Source organism: Felis catus, chromosome D4 (genome assembly GCF_018350175.1).
Source record: "Felis catus isolate Fca126 chromosome D4, F.catus_Fca126_mat1.0, whole genome shotgun sequence".
Classification (NCBI taxonomy): domain Eukaryota; kingdom Metazoa; phylum Chordata; class Mammalia; order Carnivora; family Felidae; genus Felis; species Felis catus.
The window spans coordinates 29,245,434-29,272,500 of NC_058380.1; the positions used below are offsets into that span (position 1 = coordinate 29,245,434).

At 40.2% G+C, this 27,067-nt stretch overlaps 1 protein-coding gene across 10 annotated transcripts in view; it reads right to left on the bottom strand.

Moving 5' to 3' along the window:
* FANCC (FA complementation group C) overlaps positions 1-27,067 on the bottom strand; it is a 265,345-nt gene that overhangs the window by 34,407 nt on the left and 203,871 nt on the right. For all 10 annotated transcript variants that reach the window (XM_045043621.1, XM_045043627.1, XM_019815868.2 and 7 more), the window contains 3 exons: positions 14,704-14,860; positions 3,762-3,814; positions 2,391-2,490 (listed from right to left, as the gene is read on the bottom strand). In XM_045043621.1, coding sequence (XP_044899556.1) covers positions 2,391-2,490; positions 3,762-3,814; positions 14,704-14,860 — 310 coding nt within the window. The remainder of the gene's footprint in view (positions 1-2,390; positions 2,491-3,761; positions 3,815-14,703; positions 14,861-27,067) is intronic.

Here is a 27,067-nt window from a genome sequence, read left to right on the forward strand (position 1 = left end):
CAAATCGAAACCACCATGAGATATCACCTCACACCTGTTAGAGTGGCTATTTTCAAAAAGACAAGCTGGGAAGGATGTGGAGAAAATGGAACCCTTGTGCACTGTTAGTGAAAATGTAAACTGGTGTAGCCACTGTGGAAAACAGTATGGAGGTTCCTCAAAAAATCAGAAATACCATATGATCCAATAATCCCACTACTAGATATCTACCCAGGAAAAATGAAAACATTAATTCAAAAAGGTATCTGCACCCCCCACATTCACTGTAGCATTGTTTACAACAGCAAAGACATGAAAACAACCTAAGTGTCCACGGACGGATGAATGCATAAAGAAAATGTGTTCTACACATTCAGCCTTAAAAAAAAAAAAGTGCTATCTTGCCATTTGTAACATGGATAGAACTTGAGAACTTATTTCATTACTAAATGAAATAAGTCAGACGGAGAAAGATAAATACCATATAATCTCACTTACATGTAGAATCAAAAAAACAAAACAGAGCAATACACCACTTGAGCTCACAGATACAGAGAACAGATTGGTGGTTGCCAGAGGCAGGCTGGGGAGTGGGCGAAATGGATGAAGGTGATCAAAAGGTATAAACCTCTAGTTAACAAATAAGTAAGTCTTGGGGCTGTAATGTATGGTATGGTATACAGTTAATAATACTGTATTGCATATTGAAATGCTGCTAAGAGAGTGTATCTTAATAGTTCTCATCACAAGAAGTTTTGTAACTCTAGTTACAGATGTTAACTGGACTTATCGTGATCATTTCACAATATATATAAATATCAAATCATTATGTTGTACACCTGAAACTAGTATTTGTTAATCATACCTCAATAAAAAAAAAAAGACTAAAAAAAATAAGAACAAACAAATCAATTAAGGGGTGGGTCAGTAGGTAAGCATATGACTCATGATCTTGTGGTCATGAGATGGAGCCCTGCATCAGGTTCTGTGTTTACAGTGCAGAGCCTGCTTAGGATTCTCTCTCTCCCTCTCTCTCTGCCCCTACTCCTCTCTCCGCTTACCTGTGCACTCTCTCCCTCAAAATAAATAAGTAAACATTAAAAAAATAATAATTTTAACAAATTAATTAAAAGCAACTGTAACTCTAGTCCAAATCCACAGTGCCCAAGGCCAACAGTCAGGAGAAAGGCTGATAAGAAAAACACCCTTAAGCTAATGCTTTAACCAATGTCATCTGCCCTAACCTAGGTGTCTTCAGGACTCAAAGGGGCAGGTTTTTTAGAGGTTGGTTCCTAACTGGGAATACAGAGAATGTATAGGGAGGATAAAAGATGTTTATAGTTATGCCTCAAAATAGGTGTGAAGGCCAACAAGTGCTTTTCAGCAGAGCTCTCCTCCCAAATTCTAGGCTGGGTATTGAAATGAGGTTTGCTACAGTCTAGTTAACCTCTCTAGGGAAAAAGGATGAGAGAAAATCATAAATATTTATGATTGTCTTAAAAAGCAGAACATCTGCTAAAACCTGAGAGATTTCTTTGGTGTAGGGATGTGTGGGATTGCAGCAGGGCCAAGCATCGCACAGCACTGCTCTCCTATGTGAGGCTGTAGAAAGCCACCACGAGGGGACCATGGCCCACCTCCTGGGGAGCTGCAGTGGACCCCACACACAGTAAAGGTCAGTTAAAATATCCCAAAGCGAAAGCTCTGGTAGAAAATGCTTCCTGTTTTACAAGGTCCCTCTAGTCGGTCACTGGCCCTTGGCAGCAGCTGCCTGGTGTTTGCTGAGGGGGCCCTGCAGTACAAGCCTTCCTGCAGCCCCCCACGCGTGGCTTCTTACTGACTGTGACCACCTCACACCTCTTGGTCATTGTCATTCCTAGCTGCTTCTCTATAATCATTCAAATCTCTCCTCGTCATTCTCACTGGCTCCTTTCTCTCCTGGAACCCAGTTCACATTTGGGTTCCTCCCAGGCAGGGAAACTCTGATGATTAAGAATGTCCAGCACTGCTCTGTACTCTGTGGCATTTCCTTCTTAGCACATGCCACATACACTACTGCTGGCCTGACAAGGGCAGAGTCCCGCTCAGCAGAGAGCATACAACACAGGGCCTGGAAAATGCGTCCTCCAGGGTGGCACATGCTGGCACGCCAGTTTTCTTACACAACAGTAGATAAATGCTTCCGGGTACCAGGGCGCAGGGCAGATGAGAACTATCTGGATTCATTTTCAATTAAAATGGTTTTACCTTTGCTGGGGCATTCATTTGGAAGCTTTCTTCATAAGCAAAACAGTCTATCAAAATCACTAAAAATTAAGTGCTCCTTTCTGGTGATTAGCCAGATACTCTTAACAGCCTTCCCCCCCGACCCCCGCTTGGGGGAAATGACTAATATGTGCAATATAACAAACCTGCTTGTTTTGTTTTTCCAGAGCTTCCACAAAGCACCATGTAAACACTTGAATAGCGGCTAGTACTTCTGGGGCTCCATCGGTTTCCAGGAGTGCATACCTGAGCAATGCAAAGCCAGATTACACACGTTTAATGATTAATCTGGCAAACATGTGACTCTGAACTGTAAAAGGGAAGAGTGGAAACATTTTTTGTGTGTGCCATAAGCTTCAGCAGTATCCTAGCTCATTAGATTTCGGTCCTTGTGCGTCACTCCTTTCCGAAATACTTTCTTTAAAGTAGCAATCTGCAAAGCTTCCTTGCTTGGTTTTTAAATCATGAAGCACTGCATATCCCTTCCATATAGGCCTGAGTGCTCTCTAGAAGTATTTGTACACTGTATGCCCAGGCATGCAAAATCAACAGATCGTTTTCTTTTTCAAGTGGAGAAAGAGCTCCAAGGGGGTAAACTGTCAGGGTCAAATCTACCCAGTAAACGGTGGAAGAATCTGTGTGCACCTGGATTGGTTTCTGCGCATTTTCACACAACTAACTTTATATTGAAACAAAAGAAATCAACTCAAACCTTCCCCGCTTTAAACTAAAAACCGCATTGTGACTTATTCCTATGTTCATTTAGCTTGAAGCTGGTATGTTTCAAGACCAACTTAAGGGCTGCTGTAAAAATTCCTTTCCCCAGGGTTACTGTCTGCCCTGGAGGCTCTACTGGTGAATGCCAAGGGGGACGGGTGGGGGAGGGTGAGTACCAGGGCTGCACCAGTACCCACAAAAGAGGACAGAAACCCTCTCTGGGTAACAAGCTCCCACTAACTGCCAGCCATGGTATCCACTGCCTGGTATCCACTGGGCTCTCACCTCTCATCATCTATAAATCCAACGTACTTCCCAAGAAGTACTCACATTTGCAAAATTAATGTGTCAGAGGATAACACGCATAGTTGATTTTGCCTTTCAGAAGAGCTCTCTTAAGAATTGCCTTACTTATTTTTCTTGGTTTTTCTTAGCTTTAAAATCTTTTAAAAAGATTGGTCAGCCCTCATGTGGTGAAGGGAGTACACTGCTACACTTTATTTTGAGCTGAGAAAAATCCTACATGAATATTTAATGATTTAATATCGAATTCAATTCTGCCTTTCTACCATCATTAGAATTTTAAATGGTTAAAAAAAAGAAAGTTATCTTAATTCTTAGGCATTGGCTTTTAAATATACACTGGCATTTGGGTTTTACCAAATAGCTTGGATGGGTAAGACAGAATCAGAAACTAACTTCCCCATGGTATAGCCAGAGACTACCACAAATTCTTTTATTCATATTTGGAAACTGAGCATTTCTAGGCCAATTATTAGCAGAAATAGCACACCATTTACCTGAACATTTCATCAACAATTCTGAATATGGCAGGGTAGCAGGCTGCTTCAGGCTGTAAAAGAGACCAAAAGTAAAATATCAGAAGCATTTCACTGATAACATAATGACTGGTTATTATCGGGGAGATGAGTTGTCTAGAACTGCTAGTGTCTAGAAAATGGGCATATTTCTTTGGGTTAGAAAAAAAAATCCAAGTGCATGGAGCAAATGGGTTCTCTTGAGGCAAAGAGATCATGGACAAGCTTTATTTCCTCGTTATACTCCTGTATGTTCCACATTTTCCACAGTAAGCCCATACGATCCAAAAAAAGAGTCAATAAGTATCATGGGAAAGTAAGTATCATGGTCAATAAGTATCATGGGAAATTTAAAAATGCCTTTCACCAGCATGTTGTAGTGAAGGCAGAGCTTGTGTGTGTTGCCAGTTTTATACAAAGTGCCCATGGACCTGACCACCTCCCATGGCCTAGAAGTGCCTCAAGGTCAGGTCTGGGCCTGCTATCTTTTCATTCCTCCTTACTGAGCAGTGACAACATAGTAATTGACGATTATTAGTAAGGAAAGCAGGGACTACCACCATCCGGAACTATATATGAATTTAGTGGGGTGCCTGGGTGGCTCAGTCAGTTGAGCGTCTAACTTCAGTTCGGGTCACGATCTCACAGTCCATGGGTTCGAGCCATGCATTGGGCTCTGTGCTGACAGCTCAGAGCCTGGAGCCTGCTTCACATTCTGTGTCTCCCTCTCTTTATGCCCCTGCCCTGCTCACATTCTGTCTCTCAAAAATAAATAAAACAAACAAAAAAAAATTAAAAAGAAAAGAATTTAGCAGCTTCTATTATTTACAGTGGAAAAGGGGTTAACGAACACAAAATATAGATACCATCATCTTGAACAAGGGAAGTGATCTAATTTATTCTATGAATATTTTTGTGATGGTTCTGATGGTTCAAGCCTGCAGAAGTTGACCCACCATAGCTTAGGTAGGGCTTTAATGGGCCTGACTCAGGTTCCCTGCCTGTCTTTTCAGCCAGAGCTCAAAGCATGAGAGTTAGCCAGATGAAAAATGCCATTTGTGAAACAAACACATATTTTACAGTAGCATCCAAATGTGAGTGGATTAAGGAATTTGAGTCATACCGCACTTGATATGACCAGCTTTGGCAAACATTTTTTCAAAGCCCCCTCAACAAAAAAAGAAGAAAAGATATGCTTTGCCTCTCAAGTTTTCCGGACCACGCTGAAGAAAGAATGGAACCTATCTCCACAGATTTTCTTTTCTACTCTCTGGTTTGAGCTGGGCATTTTGAGTTGTAACATTGAACGTGTGCCATCTAGTGTTCATACACCGTCACTACAGCCTGCCACAGAAGGCTCCAGGCAAGAGCACCACCACTTATTAAAATGATGGGATAACTTCTTTTAATTATTGGAAGAGAGAGATTTGTGATTTGTAAGTTACAAATCTCTACTCTCTAGGTAGAGTAACCCATGCTCCCTCATCCTTCACTGATGTGAATTTTTATCTAAAAGAGACCAACTAAAAATTCTCATAGGTAAAATCATTATGTACTCAAGAAATAATCTGGCAGGGCCACAGTTCAACAGAAGAGATGCATGTTATTTCTTGGCTTTGATCTCAGGCAAGCCTGTTAATCTCCTGGAGTCTCAGACCCACTGTAAATAATAACAGTTATGAACAGGTCACTGGATAAATGCCCAGAAAATACCATAAAAGTTTCTACATATTCATAATGGAAAAATCAAACAAGAAGGGAAAAGCACACTGTATGTCTTTTTTTTTAAATGTTTATTTATGTTTGAGAGAGAGAGAGAGAGAGAGAGAGAGAGCGAGTGGGGGAGGTGCAGAGAGAGAGGGAGACACAGAATCTGAAGCAGGCTCCATGTTCTGAGCTCTCAGCACAGAGCCTGATGTGGGGCTCAAACTCACGAACCATGAGATCATGACCTGGGCTGAAGTCGGATGCTTAACCAACTGAACCACCCAGGCACCCCAGCACACTGTATGTCTTAAAGTGATTCATCAAATTCACCAAAAATTTTTCAAACTTTCGTAGATGGACAATATGCCTCTTAAGTGTTTAAGACCAAATACTGTCAAATGCCCACAGGCAGACAGATACACAGAGCCTGAAAATGCACTGATAGAAAACCAAAACTAGAAATGGTAAACAGAACCATTCCTTTTGAGAATGGTCTAACGAATCTAGAGCCACTCTATACATTTGATGCTAGTAAAAAATCATTCAACACTGATCACAGATTTCTAAATGGCAAAGGAGAGGATGATCCACTGTGTAGAACAGGGCTACTATGAAACTCAAGGGGGAGAAGAAAGGACGCTGTAACTCAATTTATTAAAAGAGAATTCGAGTTTGGACATACTTCTATTTTATGCAGTGTTTTCTATCAAAACCACTCAATCCAATGTTTTAAATATCTCCAGAATGTGTGGAGCTGCCTGCTCTCTCCATGCCAATGGACTCTCTTAGAGTTCCTTCTGTCTAAATATTTCAGACTTTCGGTTGCTCTCAACCTGCTTCTACAACCCATTTCAGCTTTTACAACAGATAAGATGCCAGGAGGCAGGGAAGCCTTGCTGAAACAGCAGTGGCAGAGATTTTGATTTAAAAAGCAGTCTTCCTTGCTGTTCCAGAGCCGTGAACAGCTCTTTCTCATCCTCAGCCCTTACGGATGGTTTTTAAAACAAGACTCTTTACACTTCCCAAGCACATAATTTCAGGGTCAGTGAGTCCCCTCATGAAGCCTGGAGTGCTCACAGGCCAGGCATGTGTCCCAGTGACATCAAATCACAAAAGCAAACTTAAGCTGCTTTTCCTATCAAGAGAATCCTCCAAATAGAATTAAAGTCTTAATTTATGCTTCTTTGGAAGCCATAAATTTCCCTTCTGAATCTTTACAGCATCCTTGTGAGGGAAGAGGCGAACATTTAACCCCTCTGTGTCCTGGCTTATTTGTGGAAGGGGACCCTACAGTAAACACACCACAGGCCACTCTGCAAACCAGCTCGAACCCTAGCTCTGAAGCCCTACAATCCAGGGGATTATCTTTCCTGTAAAAATGAGGGCAAGAAAAACTTTCTTGGGTTCCATCTGTTTATCTGTTTTTCTCCATCCTACCAAAATCTGTTCCTTCTCAAGCTCTGCTTGCTCTTCTCCAACTGGCCTAATGATTTCCATGTTCAGATTATTTCAAATCTAGGGAAACTATGTCACCAAGAGGCCATCAATAACACGTGTTTTGCCCTTCTCTCTTCCCCTCACACCACCCCAATCCTTTCAGTGAATGTCAGAGGACTAACAGAGGATGATGATGGAGGGCTCCAGACTCTGACTTCCTCTTCCTACAGACCAGATTGTCCTGTTGGGTGTGTATCCCCTTCCGATCTCCCACATCGATTCCAAAATGCCCTGTGTATCTCCTCTCTGCCTAGGACAGCCCATTCCCATCCCTCAACAAAACAAGGGATGACAAAGTCCACACAGAAGAAATGTGTGGCGGCGGTGTGCTCTAGTCCTGTGTCGCGGGGGGAAGGTGAGGGAGAGGCCAACTGTCCTTGACGTCCAATCTGTTATTTCCATCCCAATTTATCGAGCATTATTACAAGCCACTTGTCACTTAAGAGAGGCCTGAGAACATGGAAGAACATAACTCTCATGGAAGAAATCTTTCCTCTTTTCTATCATTTTCTGATTCCTTGTGTGTGTAAGATAGAGTATGGGGAGGAGGGGAAAAAGAGAATATAAACCAAAAAGGGATATTATAATATGATTTGAAAGGTGACAGGTAAAATGAGGTACAGGAAGCCTGGAACAGATTCTCTTTCATGGTCTATTTTAATATAGTTAACTGTTTTTAGTTAGGAATGGTCATTCTTTTAAAAAGAAGTGGCTGATTAGAAGCTCCCCCTTGAGCTGACCCAGCAGCCTCCAAACCCTGACAGGTGGGAACCCTTGTGTTAATATATGTATATAATTAATTTAATAGAATATATTAAGATATATATAATATATAATATATATATTATATATTATATTATATATTATATATAATTATATATAATATATATAATATATAACATAAAATATATAAAATATACAATATATAATATATATAATATAATATTATTATATTAATAATATTAATTTAATATTAATACTAATATTAATATATATTTATATTAATATATTAATATATTAATATTATTATATTATTATTTATTATATAATATATAATTATATTATAATATATAATAGATTATTATATATTATTATAATATAATATCATATATTATTATAATATATTATATATTATTATAATAATATATAATATATAATATAATATATTGTCTTGTAATATAATTAAAGGGTGACTGTATTTATCAAAAAATAACTTTGCTCTTTTAAAAAGGGGATTCTTCATAAGATTCATTTCAATAGTAAGCTCCTTTATTGAGTTGAAAAACAATTTGGTTTTTAAAATATCTACTTATATAAAATCTTCGTATCTATTGTGTAAAATAAGGCACCTTTATAAATATATATGTTTTATGATGCCATTTTCTTCTTTTCTACTTCCAAAATGCTAAAAAGAAGACTGTAAATATCCCTTTTACATTTCAGGACCCATTTTGTTTCAAAACACTCAAGTTTCTTTCAATAAATTTGAGCTTGGAAAAATTTTTCTTTCTTTTAAATCTTTACCAGATGTTGTTTATACTACAAGCAATTTTTTTCCATATTCCATAATGTAATTATTGTTTAGTTACTGATAAATGTATCATTTCTGGGCTTAAAGAAAAACTTAAGTTTTTAAAATTTTAAATTTACCCATGCTCTCCAAGGGCGTTAAGACAAAGGGATGCCAGCTCTGGATGTTGAACAAGATCCCTAAAACCTGAAGTTCTTTCTAGCCTCGCCCAGTGGACTCTATATAGTTAGCTTGTGCAGCTTGAGCAGGAAGATGGTCCCTCAACCTGAGAGCTGCTTCTTGGCTCAGTGACTAAGTGGCACTAAAACCCCAGGTCGAACACTGTGCTTTTTTTTGTTTTTTCTCTCCCTTCATTTGACTGGTCCATTGCAAAGTCCTGAACCCCCCAACAGTAAAGCAGCACTTGCAATCTGGGCCTCCTTTGCAGAGACAATGCTGGGGCGGGGGTGGGGGTGGGGGGTGGGAGCGGGGTCTGGTGCCCCCCAGAGGTCAATGATGGGAAGTGCAACTACTGTACGAGATGCAGATTCTTTACCTTTCTGTTAACAAGCATAAGCCACCACACTTTCAATTCGATCACTGCTAAATTCATGCGCCACATTAAAGCACTCAAAAAAGAAATGCTTAAAAACTGCTAATGAAAAATATGGAAAAGAAAACCTTAGAACATTGGTAAGAAGTTATTCAAGTACAGAAAACTGACATCATCTGGGATCTGGAGTTAATTCTTTAGTATAATCTTTTATTAATGGGGAACTGTGCTTGGAATTTTGTGTAAAGGAAGTTTTTCTTTTTGAAGTGGCTACAACTGCTCTTTGGAGGACGAAGACAAGAACATATTCTATCTCACATCAGGGAGGTTAACAAGGACACTGAGATACCTTCATGTTTTTTATTCTTAAGTTGTTATTAGATTACGAATTAATTTTCCCCCCAGCTTTATTGAGGCATACCTGACAAGATAAAGAATTTTAACTGAGCTGTGAAGACTTTTGGGTAGGAGAGAATATGAGGAGTATTTTCAGATTTAAAATCCAAATAAACAAAAACAAAATGAACCCAGTCTCCCTTCCCCCTCTCCTCCCTTCTTTCATGGGCAAATCTATCTGTGAAGATGAGGGACCAGCTCCTCTGGACCCAGCTGGAGGGGCAGGCAGCATGTGGGGTCAGCCAACAGAGGAGTAGAATGAAAGGGCATGGGAACGAGGGTACATCCCGGCCCTGGCATGCAGCAGGGCAGCCAAGCACAGCGCCACTGTGCCACCCAGCCAGCACTTTTCATTCAAATGTGGAATATAAACAATAGCTTTCTGGGCTCCACAGACAGAATTGTAACTAGAAAACATAACATCCTTCTGATTTGGGTCAGCCTTGGGAAACCAGTGTCAAAAAAAAACCCTGTATAATTAGCAAGTAGTTTTCACTGCTTTTGGTGACATTAGTTTTTAAGGTAGGTCTGAAGCTATAGATTATGGTCTTGAAGTGTGTATTCTGTCAAGGAAAACACAAGACCATATGCTTTGAAAGGTGTCAGTCTGCACAGTAAATGACAAACTGAGGTTAATACTGCAGTTTATTTAGGAGCCACCACATGCAGCAGGTGGCCATGAACTTGGGGCCAGCCTAGCCCATGGAAGCCAAAGGGTGAGTCTCAAAAGTAAGCAGGTTTTGAAAACTTGTTTTTGTTTTGGAAGTCAAAAAGATATATATGCATTTAGAATTCAGGTAATATTAGGTTGGTGCCTGTCTTAATGGAAAATAGCAGACTTTCCAATATACAAACTTAATGCAATCCCTATCAAAATACCAATAGCATTTTTCACAGTACTAGAACAAACAATTCTAAAACGTGTATAGATCCACAAAAGATCCTGAATAGTCAAAGCAATCTTGAAAAAGCAAAGCAAAGCAAAGCTAGAGGTATCACAATTCTGGACTTCACATTATATTACAAAGCTGTAGTGATCAAAACAGTATGGTACTGGCACAAAAATAGACACATAGGTCAATGGAACAGAACAGAAAATTCAGAAATAAACCCACAATTATATGGTCAATTAATCTTTGACAAAGAAGTAAAGAATAAAACCAATGGGAAAAAGATGGTCTCTTCTATAAATGGTGTTGGGAAAACTGGACAGCTACATGCAGAAGAATGAAACTGGACCGCTTTCTTACACCACACACAAAAATAAATTCAAAATGGATTAAAAAATTAAATCTGAAACCTGAAAACATAAAAATTGTAGGAGAGAGTACAGCCAGTAACTTCTTTGACATTGACTATAGCAACTTCTAGACATGCAACTTCTTTCTAGATGTCTCCTGAGGCAAGGGAAATAAAAGCAAAAATAAACTACTTGGACTACATCAAAATAAAAGGCTTTTGAACAGCAAAGGAAACAATCAACAAAACTAAAAGGCAGCCTATGGAATGGGAGAAGATATTTGCAAATGACATAACTGTTCCAATTTATAAAGAACATATAAAAGTCAATACTCCAAAATGAATAATCCAATTAAAAAAGGGGCTGACGACATGAACTGACATTTCTCTAAAGAAATACAGATGGCCAACAGACACATGAAAAGGTACTCATCAGAGAAAAACAAATCAAACACCTCACACCTGTCAGAATGGCTAAACTCAGCAACATAAGAAACAACAGGTGTTGGTAAGAATGTAGAGAAAAAGGAAGCCTTGGGCATTGTTGGGGGGTATGCAAACTGGTACAGCCACTATGGAAAACAGTATAGAGATTCCTCAAAAAGTTAAAAATAGAACTACCTTATGATCCAGCAATCACACTACTGGGTATTTACCCAAAGAATACAAGAACACCAATTTAAATATATATATATATATATATATATATATATATATATATATATATATATGTATATACATATATACACACAATTACACACACACACACACATATATATATATATACACACACACACACACACACACACACACACAATGGAATATTATTCAGCCATAAAAAAGAATGAAATCTTGCCATTTGCAATGGCATGGATGGAGATAGAATAATGCTTAATGTATAATGTCAGAGAAAGACAAATAACATATACTTGCACTTATATGTGGATTTCAGAAACCAAACAAGCAAAGAGGGAAAAAAAATGAGAGAATGAGAAAAAAATTTAAAAAACAGACTCTTAATTCTAGAGAACTGATGATTACCAGAGGGGAGGTGGATGGGGGATGAGGTGATGGGGATTAAGGAGTATACTTGTGATGAGCACAGGGTGATATATGGAAGTGTTGAATCATTATATTGTACACCTGAAACTAATATTAACACTGTCTGTAAACTACCTGGAATTAAAATAGAAACTTAAGGAGCACCTGGGTGGCTCAGTTGGTTAAGCCTCCAGCTTTGGCACAGGTTGTGATCTTGCAGTTCGTGGGTTTGAGCTCCACATCGGGCTCTGGGCTGACAGCTCTGGGCCTGGAGCCTGCTTTGGATTCTGTGTCTCCCCCTCTCTCTGCCCCTCCCTCACTTGCGCTCTGTCTCTCTCTCTCTTGGAAATAAACAAACATTAAAAAAAAATTTTAATAAAAACTTAAAATAATAAAAAATGAACTACCAAAAAAAAAAAAAAAGGAGAAAAGAAAATACCAAGCTTTCAAGTCACCGAGAGGCCAAAGAACATTTGGGGAGATCATTTCCCTTTGTACAACCTGTACCACACTTTTATCTTTTGTTTTTGCAACATCTTGTAACTATAGAATTTCCAGGGCTATTTCTGGACAGTCCCAAAAGATGGAAACATAATTAACAGTGCTCCATATAAAATACAAGTTACGTAGACCATCACACTTTAATTACTCTCAGAATCCAACCCTAATGTAATAGGCATCAAGTTTCTTCTGGAGGCAAACACAGCAGGACCCTGCTAGCAGAGTCTAGGAGATCTCTCTGATACTTCTGCATGGCCTTGTCACTGCACGGAGATACATGCTGTGATAAACGAATGAGATGATGCAATTAGGAAGCAGGTTCTTCAGGTTACCCTTCTAATCACTCAGTCACGTCATAGCCATCTTCCAGCCTGCCTGGTTTTCTAGCACTGCAGCCCCAGGATGCCTGAGGAGAACAGCCCACGCCAACCAGAGACTTGCAACTCTGCACTGTAATTACCTCCTTGAACGATAAGGCATAGAGAGGTCACATCCTGCCAATGCCACAATAAATTAAACCAAATAACACCCTCTGGAATCCTCCTCTGACCATAATGGAAGCTCTGAAATCTACACACATGATCCTGATAAATACTTTTGTAGATCAACGGCCTTCGAAGCTGTCTGCCTAGGGGAGATCAAACTATAAAAGTTGGAGACTTGAAGGCTGTGTAAGGGCACTGTTCCGTGGGGGTGCCTGCTTCCTGGCTCTCAAGCCCGAGGGCCCAGGTAAAAAGGACATGGGGGAGGTTCAGAGAAGAACCACAGGGCCAATGAAGGGCCGCAGAATCAAACCAACTCAGAATGTCGATAGAACTGGAATTTATCTACAGGGAAAGGATCTAAAGACAATTTAATAAGGACCCTGACAGCAAGGAAATAACTCAGGTACTATATTTTGCCACGGAAAAACGACTAGAGAAAATTAAATTATACCATCACATTTACGTTAAAAATAGAAATAGAGATTTACCTGATAATAAAAGTAATGTTTGAAATGGGCTATATAAACAAACACCTTTGTTCATTTTGAATTTTACTATAATTATTATTATGTAAGGTGCATTCTTATTTCTCACCTAGTAAGGTACTATGCAAGTCTTTTGAATGGTGAGGTCAAGCAGTCATTTTCCTAAAAACAAAAAAAAAAACCTCTCTGCTGCTCTCTCAGTCTTCTGTCCCTATCTTCCTTCCTTCCTCCCTTCCTTACTTTTTTTTTCCTGTCAAACATTGCAAACTTCAAATCAGCTGGGTTCAGTTTGTGCCACTTAACTTACAGGTCCACGGCCAACGGTGACTATAGCACCATCCACAGTCACCTGGGAGGCCCCAGAACGTGAAGGCAGAAAGAAGCCTATGGAGTAAGAGAGAAAGCCTGGACAGTTACATATGAGAGCTGGGGGGTACCTACAAGGAACAATGGACATAGGAAGAAGGCAACTGTTTCAATTAGGATTCCCTAACACAGCCTCCAATTTGAAAGAGAAAGAAAACAGGACGTTCCAACTGAATTATAAAAAACAGAAGGTGTCTGGGAGGTGGGCATTGTGGAAACTGAGCCAACCTCAGAGCTTCCCCCTTCCGAAGTCTCAGCTCAAGTGGGGAGGTGAATACACTCTCCTGCCAGTTTCCTTGCCCCCAACTGAAGATCTGACTTCCCCATCTCTGAACTAACTTTCTCCGTCTGTACAGCAGGAAGAAAATCTCTGCACCCTATCTTCCCCAGGTTATGACAGCTAATGAGAAAGCATGTTAGAAACCACAGGGGTTCTGGTAAAACAGAGGCACAGGGAGCAAGGCACCTCCCTTAGTTTTTGACTGTTTTTTTTCAGGCAGCATTGGTCTTTATTCCTGCTCTTACAAAAATGCACATAAATTCCACAGAGTTGCCTCCTACAAAAGGAAAACAGCCCCACCCCTCAGGTTCTGGGGGCTGCCTGTGAACCCTGCCACCTAACACTGGATTAGGCAATGAGGCCATTCCATTTGGCCCACTGAGTCCCCAAATTCCCAGGCCCAAGAAGTCCCAAGTACAAGGGAGGATAGGCGAGCCACATCGGGGGAGGAGGGTTCAAGGCTGGAAGGCTTATACCAAAAGAAAACTTACAGAATTCTTCCTTGTTTTTGTTGCTTTAATATTTCTTCTAGGGTTTTGTTTTATTCCTCCTCTCATTCATAAGATCTTCATTTTTTAAAACTAACTTTTCATATGGATATAAGAAATATTGTTTGAAAACAGTGTGCTCTAATATCAATTCTTGTGAATATGCAATAGAAGGTGCATCAGTCAAGTAAATCTAGAAGCCCCCATTTTCAATACACGCTCCAAGTATGCAGAAAAGCCCGGCCACTGGTGTTTCTACAACAAAATGCAGATACATTAAAATTCTCTGTTTACATTTCCCCTTGCTTTGAGAAAAAGAGATGATACCCAGCATCCTCTTTAAGGAGTTTTCTCCTAATCAAAGCCCAGCACGTACCAGCAATGAATCTTTCAAAAAGCATTCGATCCTTCTCAGGAAATTTCTCTCACTGGAGATTAGCTTTTCAAAAAGATGCAGTGTTGCTTTTTCAAGGCTGGGAAGGTGCCGAAGCCACAGGCAGATGACAGCTGATGTGGGGAGAGAAATCTTCTTCCTTACAGCAAAAAACAAAATTTTAAACAGAAGAGGGTTACTGAGAAAACAAGACTGAGAGAGATCAAAATGCAGTCACGAATCCAGCTTGTGAATCTTTTCATCATGGTCAGCAGCAGTTAATATTTATAGTATCCATGAAATTCACCAAGTGTCCATTTGCAAAATAATGTGAATTTGCTTCCAATTCAACTCAAGAAATCAGAGAAATGTTCAAAGGAAAAAAAATGCTTTCAAAAAGGATAAACAAATATCAGTGAAGGAAGAAAGTGATAAAAAATAAGATGGAAAAAGGCCTTGAGGTATACATCCCTAATTTAAAAAAAAAGTTGTTTGGAAGACATTTGTTGGGATGAGCACTGGGTGTTATACGTAGGGGATGAATCACTGGATTCTACTCCTGAAATCATTATTGGACTATATGCCAATGAACTTGGATGTAAATTAAAAAAAAAATTATGTTTTAAAGTACATCATAAAGATTTAATATGTGTAATCAGACCTGGGTTTGAGTCCCAGAGCTACCACCGACTAACTGGATGGCTTTTGAGAAAATTATTTAACCTCCAAACCTCAGCTTACTCATCTGTAAAATGGGCCTATCTCCCTCATAGTGTTCTCAGAGGTATCAAATGCAGTAATTATACATGTACAAAGATTAGCACAATGCTTGACATCTAGTAAACGTTCAGTAACTGTATTTGCAAATCTGTTGCTTGAAAGTTAAAAAAATTTTTTTTCCTTTAGTAACAATTTCATATATGGTGGTTATGACCTGGTAGATCCAGAGTTGATCCCTACCATGGTACTCTGGGCCCCAAACATTTTGTGGAGCTGTGTTTCCATAGAAGAAGGTATGTGGAGGTTCCTCCTGTGTCACGTCGGTGAATCAGGGGTTCTACCTCCTGGGAGGTAGAGTGAGGAGACACCTGTCTAGCTCTGAGCCACTGGTGGCTCAGCCCCTGTGAACAGTGGGCCTGTTCTGGCCTGGTGAGACTTCTCTTTCTTCTTTCAGCCCTACTTTCCCAAGGAAGGCCTCCTGCCTCTTCACCTGCAGCACCACAGACAGCAGAGTGCTTTCCAGGTTCTGCCAAAGATGTTTACTGCCTTTAGTAAGAAAAACAAAAGCTGAGGGCACAAAGCCTCCCTATTACCCAAAAACCCCTTCAGGGCTTTCCCTTCACCATGGCTTCTGGGCCATTTCTCTGCAGGAGCTGGCGTGAAGCCCAGGGAATGGGTGCAGGAGCAGGAAATGAATAGGCGGAGTCACGGTGCAATTTCTCGTGATTTCTCTTTTTTCTTCTCCCTCAGCATAACTCCTGCAGACCTCTGTCCTGGATTAACTCTGGGGCAAGGCTAGACAAAGCATATGAGTTGGAATGAGTCTCACAGAAGCAGAGGGCAGGATAAAGGCCCCCCTCTGACTCTCTGATCTCACATTCTCACCCTGAGCTTCAACTCTTCTGGGAAGTCCTGCTGGACGCCTTTCCCCCATCTCCCCACGCCTGGCAAAGAACAACTGCCATGGTGCCCCCACCCCTGCATCACCTGGCACATCTGGGGGCCACATCATGGATGCCACCGGTGCTCTAGGCTGCAATTCCCATGCCACCTCCCCTGTTATAATCAATGGCAAGGAGCTGGTGGTCATTCACTCAAGGAAGATGACAGAACACTTCTGTGTGCCAGGTACAGGCCAGAAAACTGGGAACAAAACAGACTAGGTCTGTTTTGGGGCCCGGTGGGAGGTACACATCACATACACACACCAAAACTGAGAAAAAGGCATTAAGGAAAAGGACAGGCTGAGGTAAAACAGAATAAGAGAAGTGTCCCAATTTAGATTGGGTGGTCAGGGACCACCTCTCCAGCTGAGCTGAGATTAGCTAGGTGAAGAGTAGCCAGAAGGGCATTCCAGCTGGGGGAATGGCAGCTGTGATGGTCCCGAGACAGGGAAGAGCAAGGTCAGAAGAAGAGAGAAACCCCAGGGTGCAAAGGTGAGGTGGCCTGTGATGAGGCGGTACCAAAGGAAGGAAGGCTCTGGGATTCTATTCAGTGATTATTCTGGCCTGAAGGACTTTACACAGAGGAGTGCCAGGATGTGAGTTACAGTCAAAGATCACTCCAGCTGCAGCACAGAGAACAGAGTGCGGGACTAGAATGGGTGCAGGGAGCCCAGGGGGAGCTGGTAGCTGGCGTGACCCAGGTGGCAGTGGAGAAGTGAGGAGTATCTGGAATGTATTTTAGCAGTAACATCAAGAGGAACTGGCAATGAATTTGATGAGAGGTGGTGAAGGTGAGGTAGGAATCAAAGTTGTCCCAGGTTTCTTGAGCAACGAGCTGGATGGATCTAGCATTACTCCAACGGAAAGAAGGAAAGAGAAGATTTGTGAAGGATTTACTAAGAGCTCAGTTTGGGGTGTACGAATTTACTTGTTTTTTAAATGTTTATTTTTGAGGGAGAGAGAGAGAGAGAGAGAGAGAGAGCATGAGCAGGGGAGGGGCTGAAAGAGAGGGAGACACAGAATCTGAAGCAGGCTCCAGGGTCCAAGCTGTCAGCACAGAACCCGGCATGGGGCTTGAACTCACCAACTGGGAGATCATGACCTGACCTAAAGTCGGATGCTTAACTGACTGAGCCACTCAGGTGCCCCATTTTTTTAAATGTATTTTTTAATAGAATTTAGAATATCTGAGGAGCGCTCAAAAAAGAGGGATAAAGTAGGCCCTTGAATATCCAAGTTCAAAGTTCTGGGGAGCTATCTGGGCTGAAGATACATATTAAGGAACCGTCAGCCAGCATGGAGTGACACAAGAGTGGAGAACTCCAAGGGGCCATCGGGGAACTCCATCAGGGAAGAAGAGGGCCCAGGTCTGTGCCCTGAGCAGTGACAACAGGTAGATAAGGAGGAGTTGCAGACGGAGGAGGTAGGACATACACAAGCAGAGAATAATGTCATCCAGGAAGAGAAGGAAGGTCTGGCTCTGATCAGCACTGCTGAGACTGAGGACATGGGAGGGGAGGGAACCACATGCACTGCACTGGACAGGCCCCCTCTGACTTCCCCAAGGTCATGGTTTTGATAGAAGCCAAGAGCAGTCAATGAGAGAGGATGGAAGTGCAGCCATTACTGGTGACAGGTCTTCAGAGGGACAGCTGTGACAGAAGCAACACCAGGAGGCTACACAGAGGTGTAGTGTGCGGGACAGCAGAGCTGACTGGTAAGCCAGATGCAGAGGAACAGGAGAGGCTTAAAGACCGGTAGCCACCATTTATTAAGCATTCACCTGAAACCATGCTAAGCATGTTAACTGTAGTTTAATCCTACAAAACAGGTACCATTATTATCCTTATTTTACAGAAAAGGCTACTGAAGTTGGAGAGAGACCAAGGACTCACAGCTACAGTCTGAACCCAGGAGGTCTGATGCTGGAGCTGGTTGTCTACCTAAGGTTATACACGAGCCTCTCCACTCTGCAGACTGAAGAGTGGAGGTGCTGCTTGGAACAGGGGCCCGGGCCCAGGGGAGCAAGCAGATGGACTTCCCATGTAAGCCAGATGCCCAGATGCCTGGACCCTGTGTTCACTCCCTCCAGTATTTAGGGAAGTCTTTTCAAAGTCTAGGCTGTCAGCCAGTTTTAGTCACATTAGTAGACCCTTGGGAGCGGTTTCCATCCACCTTTCTAAAGTAGAACACTACTGGGCAGGGGCTAAGGGGATCTGTAGCCTCTGTCATGGAGCCAGGAAGCCCCCAAGAGGCAGGAAACTCTGAGGTGCAGAGGGAACATGGCTGCTCAGTGGCTCCTCCCTTCCCAAACAGCAGGGATGTCTTTTGACCTGCATTCACCACATGTTATCTTTTTTCAGGATCCATATGAAATAATTATGTACATCATTAGAGAAGTTTCTCACTTCAGTGACAGTTTTCAGGCAGCACCATTCCTAGGCTCTCAGAGCAGCTGTGTGCATTAAATGTGATTTTTACCATCAGGTCACAGTGGCTGAGTGATGCCTGGCAGCACAAAGGTAGGAGCTGTTGGGAATGAGCAGTAGATAAACATGAACACATGTAACAAGGAAACTAGGGTAAAACGGTAGTTCCACCAAATATCTGAAATAAAAGATATTGCTTAAAAATTTATATAAGATCTGCAAAATTACACATTCAAGTCAGCAAATACATAATGCTTTTGTTCTATTCTCACAGTTTAAAAAATGTGTATGTTAACAATTATCTTTTATTGCCTCTGATTCAGACTACACTCGATTATTTGCTGTGAATTATTAAATTTATGGACCCATGTTTAATATTTGAATGAAAACAATCTATTTTGCCCCCCAAACACCAGAAAATAACTTTTTATAATCAATACTGGTTGCAGAAATCACCAAATCAATATGATCTTAATATATTTGCATAACAGAATTTGACTGGGCCAACATATTCAGATTATATAAAATGTTCTAAAAGTGTACCAGGTTGGTTTTGAAATAAAAAAGGCAAATTACATTATATGTCAATTATATCTCAATAAAACCGGGGGGAAAGGCAAATTACCAAAGAAGAAATGCAAAAGGCCAATAAAAATATGGAGATTTCAACCTCGTTAATAGTAAAGAAAGGTAAACTAACATAGCTATCATTTTCATCCTCACACATCAGTAAAGTTTCAAAGAATGACATCCATGCTGAAGTAGGTACAGGGGACATATGTTCTCAGAGGTGAGACAGGGAATGGTTTTGTTCATTTGGTTGTGTCATACCACATAATGAACTGTGAAACAGACATCTTCCTGGCCTTCATAACCATACTTTTGTGACTCTGCCTGGCAGAAATAAAAGCATCACTGGGAGGATATTCACTGCAGCAGTACTATAAAAACAAAATTAAAAACAGTTTGAATGCATCCGTTGACAAGCAGCTGAATAAATTAAGGTCTGTTCATATCAGGGAATATGTTCCTATTTTATAAAAATGAGCTGGATCTATATCCCTTGAAGGTTATCCAAGATATATTGGTTAAAAAACAGGCTCCAGAGTCATGTGTAGGGTGTGATGCTGTTTTTGTTTTTTGTTTATATAACTACTTAAAAAAAGAGAAAAATTGTTTTATACAGATGTCTATGTCTCCAAGAGTATAAGGTATGATTATCAGAAGTACTAGAGGGTGATAATGAGGGGATAACTAAAGTTTTCTGCATACACATCTGTACTGTATTGTCAGACCAGATAAGATGAATATACATTTCTATGGAAATTTAAAAAGCCAATTATCAGTATCTAGCCTGGATACTGATCAAAATAATGGATTCAAGAAAAACATGATAAGCTAAAAACTTGGCTCTCTCAGACTTCTAGCTAATCAGGGGAGGTTTTCTGCATTATAGCTATGTTTTAGGAAAATGAGATTGGGTGTTTGGGACTTATGTGTGGTACATTATAATTTTCTCATTTAAAATACGAGGAAGAGGCTCCCAGTCAGTGCTTTCATGTAGAACATCTGAGCCTTAGTAACAACTTCTGACACAAAGCAGGGAAGCCTGACAGGGCACTCTGCTGTGTCCAACATCTTCTGCTGTTAGAGTCTTCTAGATAGATGGCTCCTTGGCATTTAGAAAACTGTACTTTGTCTCTCCAAAATACTGAGACTGTTGTTTGCCCCATCTTTTCCAAAAAGAGGCAGTATAATAAAGAAATTAGTTCAGGTGCTTATTAAATAATTTTGGCTCCAAATGTTTTTTAATAGCTGTAATAAAAATAGAACGCTGAATTCAATTCTCTGCAAGAACAGTTCCTAATGAGGGCAGTGCCTGTTGGTAGGGAATGCCAGAGAGGCAAAGGGAAGGAAGAAGCTTCTTCACTCAAGACAAACACAGGCAGTATTCACCTTTCCAAACCAGAAAGAGATCAGGGCCATTTGGGTTGCCAGAGAAGCCCACAAAAATTGGGGTCAGCTTTTCTGGATAACTACTTAATTCCAAGGCACTAGAATGTATTCTTTCCCAAAGGTGTATTTCCATGAAAACTTGATCTAAGAAGCATGCCAAATTTGAGGACTGTGCCATCATCACCACTTACATGTGCAGAGAGATTACTTTTCAAAGCAAACAGCAGCAACACCAAGCAAACACAAACCCAAACACAAACCCAAACACACTGTAATGTCTACTACAAATCAGTATCAGCAGGTTTTTATTTGAAAAGTCAACTTTTTCAATGACTAATTTTGTTATCCTATTAATGTAAAAAAAAAAAAAAAAGAGGCTCTCAGGGAGTCTCAATAAATAAATAAGTAGAAATGGGAGTTTTAGTTACTACTATACTTCTTTGCTACCTTTCTGTCCATGGTATTACACTAGCCTTTCATTTATATACATTCGCCTATATTATTCAACAACACTGAAAGCCTGAATTTTCTTAGCTAAAAAAGCACATTCACAGTCGCACTGTGAGGCCAGTTGGTTCGTCAGTCCTGCATCCATTCTTCCTTTGATTTGTTCAATTGATTCATTCATTCTAGTATGTAGGAAAAAACTCTCCATCCAGTCATCAAACTTCTCAATATTTTTGAAGCAATGGATTTAGATTTACCTGAGACATCAGGTCATGCTGAATTACTTATACTCCACAGACTTATGGAAGGATTTCAGCAGCTCTCCCAGAAAGGGTTTTTGCAACCTGCAGCCTGCAGGGGGCTGTGATAGCAACACCAGGGATAGACTTGAGAAGTTAGGTTTGATTTTTAGGCCAAGAATAAAAAATTTCTTCTAGGTTATCTAAACCACAGAGAGGGACAACCATCTGCTGTTTAAAAGAACACAGGCAGCCCATTTCTGAAAATACATGACTGTATTTGGAAGCCAAGGCCAAAGACACCCGGCCAATGGTAAAACATGAAATTCCACTGGTGTACTGTGGTAGGCAAATAGTTGGAAGTCTAAACATAGGGCAGGGTGCACTGGTCAAAGAAAGTATGTAGTTTCTAAATGACCACACAGCACATGTGGGGAACTGTTCAAGGGGCGGGGGGGGGGGGGTGCGGAGAAGAGTTGGGTGTGGGGGTGGTAATCTGCACTGACTGATTGAATCAGCCTCCCCATGTCAACATGTGGCTGGGATGCTCAGTCCATGGGAAAGTGTCCATGGAAAGGCTCCAGCCCTTACGCCACTGCTTGGGGAACTTGCTGAGCTGAAGCCATAGGAATTGGACAAGTTGAAGGCCACCCAGCATTTCTGGACTGTCTGTCCCCTTTGGATTAGCAGACACAATTTTCCAAACCAAATAAATTTTATTAGTTGCTGAGGGAGAACATGCTATCAGAAGTAAAATAAACAGCAAAGGAGTTCAGGCCCACTCATGAAGCCACTGCCCTCAGCTTTCCATCTGAGCACTGTGGGTGGAGCAAAAGTAGCTATTTTCTGAGCACGTCTCTTCCTCACCAGTAATTTCTGAAACAGCTTTGAGAGATTTCACAGGGAATACCTAGGGGCATTCTCCTCCCATTTCCCTTTAATTAAATTCTTGCTGAAAAAGGCTGAAAGTATAGGTTGCTAAGACCCTATAATTTGATGAAATGTATTACTAAATAAATCACAAATAGAGCTGCCATGGTGAAAGACAAAGAGCATTTTACTTAAAAATAAATACTTTGAAAAACTGCTTTGGAAAATGAAAGCTGGTGGGGTAAGCCATTGGAGACCGAAGTATGAAATGGTATGAAGGGCACACACATGTGGAGCACATGTATCACATTATACAAGCTTATAAACTGATTATTACTCAGTCTTTTACATAAATAACAAAGATAACTGATCAGACTCCTTAAGGAAACTCACTTTTTGGGTACATTTTGACAGAGGTTTAGAGTAGATAGAAAAAAAGACTGCATATTTTAACCATGAGAATTATGTTTTGACTTCTTTTTCAACATCAAATAATTTAACCTTCTATCTCTTTTTCTAAGATATTACCTTAACAAATTCCTGTACTATAACATTTCATGTAAAATGAAATTAAAACTTATATTCTTACATTAATTTTTAAGAGTGATACATGAAAAACAGCATATACTCCACTGGTAACTACTTCCTTTGGGTTAACTGAAAGAATGATGATGGTTTTGAGGTGTTATTTTCCAAATACGATGATATAATAAAAATCAATTTAAAGTTGGAAAGAAGATACACTTATATAGAGCAAAAAAATCCCCCCAAGCCCCAAAACTCAATAAAACCTTGGGAGTAAAAAATGCCTAACACCTATATATGTGGAAAATATTTAAAACACTCTTTTAAGATCAAAAAGTAAATCTGAACAAACCAAAAGACATAAGTGTTCTTGGATAGGTAGACGAAAACCTTAATGTCAGAAAGATGTTAGTTGTCCCTCAGTTAACCTATATATTTAACATAAGCCTCCCCCAAATAACATTAGCTATCTTTCCTAAAGCTAGGCACACTGGTTTCAAAGTTTATTTAAAAGATAAAACAAGCAAGAATTGTCAGAAAAATCCTGAAAAGTAAGAGAAATGGAGAACTAGCCCTATTTTATATTAGGTATAAAATAGAAAGGCTCCACCATTAAAACAAAGTGGTACTGGTGTGTGAATATACAACAGGTCAAAAAAAAAAAAAAAGAGGGAGAGAATAGAAAATAACAAAATAGGCCCAAATGCACACAGAAATTGAATGTATGATTAAGGGAGAGAGGAGTTTGCATCTTTTATTACACTGGAGATGGCAGAATGCTCTATAATCTGACGGTGGGGAAAAGTAACCATATTATTTCAACAAATACTTTACAAAACAAAAACAAAGAGAAATTGGGAATCTACAGATTGAAAGAGATTTTTGAACCTATCAGCCAAATTCAGCTTTGACCTCTGATTCCAAAAGAATCAACTGTAAAAAAAAAATGGGGGACAATCAAGAGAATTTACTGTCTGACTAAATACATGATGGTGCTAGGGGCGCCTGGTTGGCTCAGCCAGTTAAGCACCCGACTTAATTCAGGTCATGATCTCATGGTTTGTGAGTTGGAGCCCTGAGTCGGACTCTGTGCTGACAGCTCAGAGCCTGGAGCCTGCTTCAGATTCTGTGTCTCCTTCTCTCTCTGTCCCTCCCCCACTCACATTCTCTCTCTCTCTCTCTTTCTGTCTCCCTCCCTCCCTCTCTCAAAAAATGAATAAATGTTAAAAAAAAATTTTAAATAAATACATAATGGTGCTATGGAATTAGTATCAATTTTTAAATATAATAATGGTATTGTAGTTATATAGATTTTCATATACGGCATATGGAGACTTCCAGTCTCCTGTTGTGCATGAAAGGACCTTGGAAGTGACCGCTCTGTCTTAACAACAAGTACAAAGCAAAACAGACTGAAAAATCAACAACTCTTCTTGCATCCTTAAGAGAGGGTCAGGACACAGGACAAATCTTGGCCCCCAAGACTGGAAAGACAGACAAGCAAATACAGGAAATTGTGACTTACTGGAGTAGAGATCCACAAGTGGTAACTGCCATGGGAACCAGTGCCCAGGTAGGAAAACCTGAGTTGTAATTAGTGAGTGGTTGGAGGCCCAGTGTGGATAACTCTTGAGAGTTAAAAATTCCAGTGGGATCCAGTTATGGAAGGGTCCCACAAAATTATGAAACTTAGGAGCTTAACCAGGTCCTCAGAGTAAACAGTGGGAGTAATTCCACTTCTACTTTAGGTTTTGAATACAATAGAGCACTCCATTCTTAAATTGTTTTCTTTTAACATTTATTCATTTTTGAGAGACAGAGAGAGACAGAGCATGATTGAGAGACAGAGAGAGACAGAGCATGAGTGGGGAAGGGGCAGAGAGAGGGGGACACATAATCTGAAGCAGGTTCCAGGCTCTGAGTGTTAGCACAGAGCCCAATGTGGGGCTTGAACCCACGAACTGTGAGATCATGACCTGAGCTGAAGTCGGACGCTCAACTGACTGAGCAACCCGGGCACCCCTAGAGCACTCCGTTCTTAACAAGGCCTGCCTTCAAGGGAAACTAGTTAATCAGAGCCTAACCTCATATGGTATTATCAGAACCTAACAGACCTAGGGGAAGGCAAATAACCAATTCCAGTCAGCTCTGGACATCTAAGTTAGGCGGAGAAAAAAACCTGAGGAATCTCATGAAGTTCACAGTCCAGAGGCATAAGCTCACTAAAAGACTGAGACCTAATTAAAAGACTATAGAACACTTCTCCTCCTCTCATATCTCACCACCAAAATACAAAAGCCTATTCACAGCAGTTGCTGTTACCTAGTACAGCATATCTAGCTATCAAGAAAACAATTACAAGGCATAGCAAAAGGAAAACAACAACAACAACAACACAGTTTAAGAGACAAGGCAATAATTATAACCAGACATGCAGAGATGTTAGAATTATTAGACTGGGAATTAAAAGCAACTATGATTAATATGCTAAGAGCACTAATGTATAGACAGCATGTAAGAACAGATGGGCAATGTAAGCAGAGAGAAGGGAATCTTTAAAAAAAAGTAGTATTAGAGATCACTAACAGAAATGAAAACACTAACAGAGATGAAGAATGCTTTTGGTGGGCTAAATAGTGGACTGGCTGAGGAAAAAAATGTCTGAGCTAGAGGATATATCCATGGGAACCTTAAAAACAAAAAAACCCAAAAAAACAAAAAACAACAACAAAAATACCCAAAAAAACAAGAAACAAAGATTGAAAAAAACAGAACAGAATATTCAAGGAATGTGGGACAACTACAAAAAATATATGTGTAATTGATGTACTAGAAGGAAAAGAGGGAGAGAGAAAAACAAAAAAATTTTGAAAAATGACGGAGAAATTTCCCAAATTAATGTCAGATACCAAATCACCATTCCAGGAAGCCCAGAGAATACCAAGTGGGATAAATGCCAAAAACTGCTCCTAAGCATATCACTTTGAAACTACAAAAAAAAAAAGAAAAGAAAAAAAAATCAAAGATAAAACATCATGAAAGAAGCCAGAGGGAAAATACATCTTAACTATAGGGAAAACAGATAGGATTATATCCAACTTCTCAGAAACCATGCAAGCAAGAAGAGTAGACTGAAATATTAAAAGGGTTGTGAGAAAAAAAAAATACACAATCTAAAATTCTGTACCCTGTGAAATTATTCTTTGAAAGTGAAGGAGAGGGGCACCTGGGTGGCTCAGTTGGTTGAGTGACCAACTGTTGATTTTGGCTCAGGTCATGATCTTGTGGTTTGTGAGTTCAAAACTCACATCGGGCTCTGTACTGACAGTGTAGAGCCTGCTTGGGATTCATTCTCTCTCTCTCTCTGTCTCCCTCTCCCTCTCCGCCCCTCCCCTGCTCCCACCCTCTCCCTCTGTCTCTCTCAAAATAATAAATGAATGAATGAGTGAATGAATGACATGACACAAAAACAGATGCTCAGATCAATGGAACAGAATAGAAAATCCAGAAATGGACCCACAAACATATGGCCAACTAATTTTTGACAAAGCAGAAAGACTATCAATAGAATAAAGACAGTCTCTTCAGCAAGTGGTACTGGGAAAACTGGACAGAGACATGAAGAAGAATGAACCTGGACCACTTTCTTAAACCATACACAAAAATAAACTCAAAATGGATGAAAGACCTCAATGTAAGACAGGAAGCCATCAAAATCCTCGAGGAAAAAACAGGCAAAAAACTCTGATCTTGCCTGCAGCAACTTCTTACTCAACACATCTCCGGAGGCAAGGGAACCAAAAGCAAAAATGAACTACTGGGACCTCATCAAAATAAAAAGTTTCGCACAGCGAAGGAAACAATCAGCAAAACTAAAAGGCAACCGACAGAATGGGAGAAGATATTTGCAAACGATGTATCAGATAAAGGGTCAGTATCCAAAATCTACAAAGGACTTATCAAACTCAACACATAATAATCCAGTGAAACAAATAATCCAGTGAAGAAATGGGCAAAAGACATGAACAGACTCTTCTCCAAAGAAGACATCCAGATGGCCAACAGATACATGAAAAAATGCTCAACATTACGTATCATCAGGGAAATACAAATCAAAACCACAGTGAGATACCACCTCACGCCTGTCAGAATGGCTAACATTAACAACTCAGGCAACAAGAGATCTTGACGAGGATGTGGAGAAAGAGGATCTCTTTTGCACTGCTGGTGGGAATGC